The 5,469-nt window shown below is 38.0% G+C and overlaps 1 protein-coding gene across 1 annotated transcript in view; it reads right to left on the reverse strand.

The window, feature by feature from the left end:
- The window catches only part of CDC5L (cell division cycle 5 like), a 28,331-nt gene extending 22,862 nt beyond the window's left edge, over positions 1–5,469 (reverse strand). The window contains exons 1-7 of the mRNA XM_014308627.1: positions 5,368–5,469; positions 4,385–4,546; positions 3,494–3,621; positions 2,572–2,671; positions 2,270–2,488; positions 1,011–1,155; positions 699–887 (exon numbers count right to left, since the gene is read on the reverse strand). Of these exons, the coding sequence (XP_014164102.1) occupies positions 699–887; positions 1,011–1,155; positions 2,270–2,488; positions 2,572–2,671; positions 3,494–3,621; positions 4,385–4,546; positions 5,368–5,447 (1,023 nt within the window). The 5' untranslated portion in view covers positions 5,448–5,469. The remainder of the gene's footprint in view (positions 1–698; positions 888–1,010; positions 1,156–2,269; positions 2,489–2,571; positions 2,672–3,493; positions 3,622–4,384; positions 4,547–5,367) is intronic.

Consider the following 5,469-nt stretch of genomic DNA (forward strand, 5'->3'; position numbering starts at 1 on the left):
ATTCCTGCAAACATTGTACAGACTTAGGTTATGATCTCCAGAGCCAGGAACTTTCTCTTTTCTCCTATCATGGAACTGCTGAAATACAGCTCATTGTCAACTCAGAGGGTTTTTTGTTTTGGAGTGGGATTTTTGGGGTCTTGTTTTGTACTACACACTAGCTGCACTGATTTAGTTTATCCATTTCCACATATTCAACAAAATGTTACTCAACAAAACCAGTTTTTGAAAAATCCAGGCAATGAGAGGTTGCAAAGGTAGGTTTTGGCTACCCTAAGTTTTAAGCCAATAAAGTGCTATGAAAATATTCTTGCATTGTTGTAGTTAATTGCTACTTGTTATTTGAAATAAAAGTTGGACAACATAAAATACACTGTTTTAAGGAGATGAACTCATACATCTTCAGCACTGAGAGACACACAAGGAAGGGAAAATTATGCAAGGCTCCAGGAGAATGGTTAAAAGCTTTGCACAATATATGACTAAAAGAAAAAGAACCAGAATGTTTTGAAACACAGTGACAATTGATTAAATACAAACAGTTCTGCTTCGATGCCCTTCAGTGTGTCCTGAAGATTGGGATTGCTTCAATCCCAACATTGCACACAATCTAAGGAGTGTTTCTCTGCCACTTACACTTCTACTCAGTTGACTCCTGCTCCAAAACTTAAAACCCATCCTGTACACTTATACTCTACCTGCAGGATCCTGTCCTGGGCTGCTGGAGTTTTGGGAGTCCTCAGAGCTATGCTGTTGTTGGTTACATTATATTCAGACAGAAGAGTGCTGGAAGCTGAGTTTGTGATTCCAGATTCCTCAGCAGTCTGCCGTGCAATCTCACTTGCTTGGCCAACTTTCACAACTTCTTCAAGTTCTGTATCAGATATCTTTGAAAGAGAAAATCCCAAGGCATAGTAAGATGCAATGTAACTATGAGATCCATTTGACAAAACAAAAAGTACTGTTTGGTATTGGCCTTATAAGTTGTTTATCATCAGTAAACACCTCACCTGAGGAGCTGGAAGCACCAGTTTACTCCTTTTCTTGGTAAATTCTGACACTCCACTGGTCTGCAGAATAGCTGAGGGCAAGTCTGACTCTTTTTTCCGTTTCATGTGCTGCTTGTCTTTTTTGCGCTCTCTTCCCTCCCTCTCACTGTTATTATGGAAAACAGATCATTTCAGAACACACAGAGCAGCTATAAAGCAAAGCAAACAAGCCAAGAGCAAAAAGGCTGTACCCTTTTAATACACTGGATATGCTGAAATAAAACACTGCAGAAGAGTGGAGCACCTTGTGGGTGATTGGATGACATCTGCAGATCTTGCAGCAGAACCTACTACAGGGCAGTGTAATGCTTTTAAATCATGGAATTAGCCAACAGATTTAGCTTTTAGGCTGAAAAACTACAAAAAATAGGGTCACTGGATCAATAAAAAAATGTCAGGCCAATAATTTAGACAGTAAAAATAAGAGTATCTTTTTCTCCAGCAGCTGCTAAAGGGAAAGTGAGTATTTTCTTTTGTGGAAAGTGCGAACGAATTTCTCTTCAGTCTCTAATAAAAACAGCATTTCCTTCAAACAGCAATGGAGGCAGTCAGTGAAATCATAACCTTCTGTCTGAAGGTCCTGCCTGACCCTCTGAACAAAGAGCCATGCAGAACAATCAGTTAGTAATTCCACATGAATTAATAAACCAAATTGTACATGGCACTGAACTCTCCCAGTAAAATGCAGTTTTGGCAGTAATGGGAAATGCAACTGTACAATTAAATATGTACCCAAGAATAGCATTTAACTACACTTTTGGGGATTTCTGGGGGGATGGGGAAAAATTAAGCATTTAATGTCATCAACTTAAGAACAACTCCATCTGAAGTAATACTACAAATCTACTCCTACAAGCAATTGTTATAAGGTTATAATTGAAAGGACACTAAATACACAAGCAAATAAACTACTAAAAAAAAAACAACCTCAAAAAAAAACCATTTCAACTTAAAAGAACAAGAACATGTGTGAGAAACATTATTCTGATAAAAGGTGAACTAGAGGAAAGAAAAGAGGTGATCACAGACAATAGGTGAACTAGACCTTCTGAAAAGATAAACCACAAAAAACTGAAAAGGCAGAGGCCACCTGCACTTGTATCTGTCCCATGGAAAATACACTTCCCATCCACACTATGTTTCCAGGACTTAACACACAGACATATGGGCTGCTCTCTTTTCAAATACACTGTTCCCTCCTTATTATAACACACACTTACGATCTTAATTCTCCATCCAGGTCTTGCTGACGCAGTCTCCTGAAATCTGCATCCAGGGACTGATAATTTTCTTCTGATGTATCATAAAAACCAGGGGCAGGCTTCTTTTCAAATGGAATTTCTGCATTGTAATCCACACCTCTCTTCTTTTTTCTTTTCTTCTGGATCTCAATTCCAGCAGCGCGAAGTTCTCGTCTTTTCTGGAGAGCAGCAAGACGTCTAAAGAAACAGTAGCACCATGTGATTTAAAGTGTAGAGTAAAGAAAAGGAGTCCCAGGATATGAAACCAAATGGAAGTTTACCGAGCTTCTTCCAGCTGCTTCTCCCTGGCTTTCCTCTTGGCCTTCTTTCCCTGTGTATTTGCCAGACGTGCTCGGGCCTCAGACAGCATTTCAAGCTCATCTACAATAGCACAGATAAATACAGCAGTGAATCTGCACTTAAAAGATGAGAGTCAGGAAAAAGGTGACATTAAAATGAGAAAACCATCTTTAAAAGCCGAATCAATCAATCACAGGCATTTTGTGTCAGCACTAATCTCCAAGTTATCCCAATATATTTACTGAATCACTGGCCAGGTAAAATGAAGACTTTTTTTCTAAAAGCCTCATGTTGAAAATAGTATCAATAAGTATCAACACTGAATTAAAATATTTACATAAAGAGGCAAACTGACCACATTAATGAAAGTAAAACTTCATTTACATCTTTATCTGAGAGTATTTTCTTGAGAACTTGTTAATTGCATTTACTTCCAGAGCTGGGACTGCTGTTTTTGTGAACCTGTGACTGTCTGAAACACCAATGGTCCCTGGAATTTTAACAATGTGCATTTTTCAGTTTATAACATTGCTTTGTGCAAGGAAAAAAAAACAAGTCAGGCAGTCCTGTGCTTCAGCATGGATTCATCTGAGAGGTGTGAGCGGATGGAAAATGATGAAGATACAGAATGCAAATGAGCAGAGCAGTTGTCAAAGTAAAGAACAGCCAGTCATGGTAACTGATGAAGGTGACAGATAAGGAGGCAAAAAACGCACCAAGAAAAGAAAAACTGGAAAAGTATAACTGACTGGCCAGATACAGAAATAAGACAAAATGTGCAAGTAAATTAATGACCAGGCAGTGGTGGAAAAAAAGAAGAAATCAAGGTACAATAGCTGTGTAAACAGAAAAATCAAACAGATCAGATTTCTGCCAAAAACAGTAAACACACTCCTAACTCACCTTCATCCATGTCAATGGGATCTGGTCTGGCAGGTTTGGTTTCTGGATTTGGATCGATTTCTCCAGGTTTCAGTTTCCGAGGATCATCAGCAGTTTCTTCCTCATTGTCTCTCTGAGCAGCTTTGTCCCTAAAAACACATTGTAGGTGCTTGTTTTCCAGCTCTTTGTTTTTCCCCAGACTCATAATAACCACCCCTTAAGTCTTCAAAGACTGATGATAAAGCAGTACCCTGGTGCTCTGTGCAATACAGTAAACCTGTTATACAATTCACAAATGTGGTACAGTTCCATAATCTTAAACAAGACAAGAGAAAGAAACCAACACATTATTACATTACAACAATAAAATATTATATAAAATACAACACTGATACAGCTAGTAAAGAAATCCCTTCAGGTAATCCTTAATAATAAAATCAAGAATTCCAGCAGTGTGACAAAATTAAAAAATCAAGTTTTATATTATGTTCTTTCTATTTTGCGGCCAAAAGAAACTCTTTGTAGCAGAGATGGCATCTGCACATTCAGCCATTTCAACACATTTTATGTCTCTTTTCTTTCTCACATACCCACTCCTGTTGATCAGCCAGTCAAAAAATGCCCAAACAACCTAATAAAAGCATAAATCTTGGCAATCTCTTAGCCAGAATGACCAGGAGCAGGAAGAGATACACCTATCTCTATCCAAGCTGCTCTCCAGGTTCCAGGAGCTTCTTTCAAGCTAGACACAAGTGACTGAACACAATCTTTAAAGATTTGCTTACAAAAGAACTCAGTCAACCTGAAACCACTTTAATTTACCAAAGGAGAAGGGAATGACACACTGCTACAACTCCACAGATTTTTTGGGCATTCTTGGCTAGATTTCCCTCTAGGCAAGCAGAAACTCACAGCAGAAATTCATAATGTTCCAAGCACTGTGCAGCAGTTCTCCCAATGATGGGGGCAATGGTTCTCCACTGGGTTGGCATCAGCTTGGCCAGGTGCAACAGCTTCTCCTCCTCCTCCCGAGACCACTCTGTCTTTTTGATGCTCGGGTCCAGCCACTCGTACCTGTAGTAAGGGAAAAAATTAAGGATGACAGATCCAAGTTATCCCTTGATTTGTCTTCAAGAGGGTTTTCATGACAAATGTATTTGAGCTTTAAAATGTATTATTTATCTGGCACTTTTCATACAGATACTGCCTCTTCTTCCTTTTCCCATCTCTATTCTGGCAAAGTAAAGAGGCACAGAATTAATCCTGAAAAAAAGTAAAAATTGCAACTATCAAAGATAGAGAAATGGTAGAGTTGCTTGGTCTGGAACCTTCAACAATTATCTTACTAATCCTCAACTGTGTCAGTACTGTTATCTCTACAATAAGTATTTTATTAAATATGTGTAGTTCAGTACTTGAAAAAGTAAGTCTGATTCTCAAATACATTTATGCTGCATCGGTATTTGCATCAGTTTAAAGCTCCTATTTATCATAAAATACTAAATTTCACAGTGCAATTTCTTAACATTTACTCTCAAGCCAAACTCCCATTACATGAAATTAGATAATTATATGTAAGAGAGATTAGTATCTTACAATTTTACTTCCTTGGCAATATCCACTGATTAAAACATGTTTAAATAAAGGGAAAAATTAATTTTTATAATTTAAACTGATCCTGCATTTGCTAACACTGCAGTCACCGGCAAACAGAAAGTCTGGCTATTTTTTTTCAACTACTTTCAAGCAATAGGAATTTGAAGTTTCCACGATAAAATCAAACAGTGTTAAAACTGTTGTTGGTCTGTGGACATAAGTTAGTCTGTGGTAACATTTTTCCTAAATTTCCACTAATTATGAAGGTCATATTCCCAGGCACAGCACCTCTCACTTACCATCTGGCTTTGCACTGCTTTGCTGATTTCCTGTGCAATAATGAGGCAATTCGAGACCACTGGTTTTTGCCATATTTCATAACAGCTGCTTTCAGAATTTCA

Source organism: Geospiza fortis, unplaced genomic scaffold (genome assembly GCF_000277835.1).
Source record: "Geospiza fortis unplaced genomic scaffold, GeoFor_1.0 scaffold106, whole genome shotgun sequence".
NCBI lineage: Eukaryota > Metazoa > Chordata > Aves > Passeriformes > Thraupidae > Geospiza > Geospiza fortis.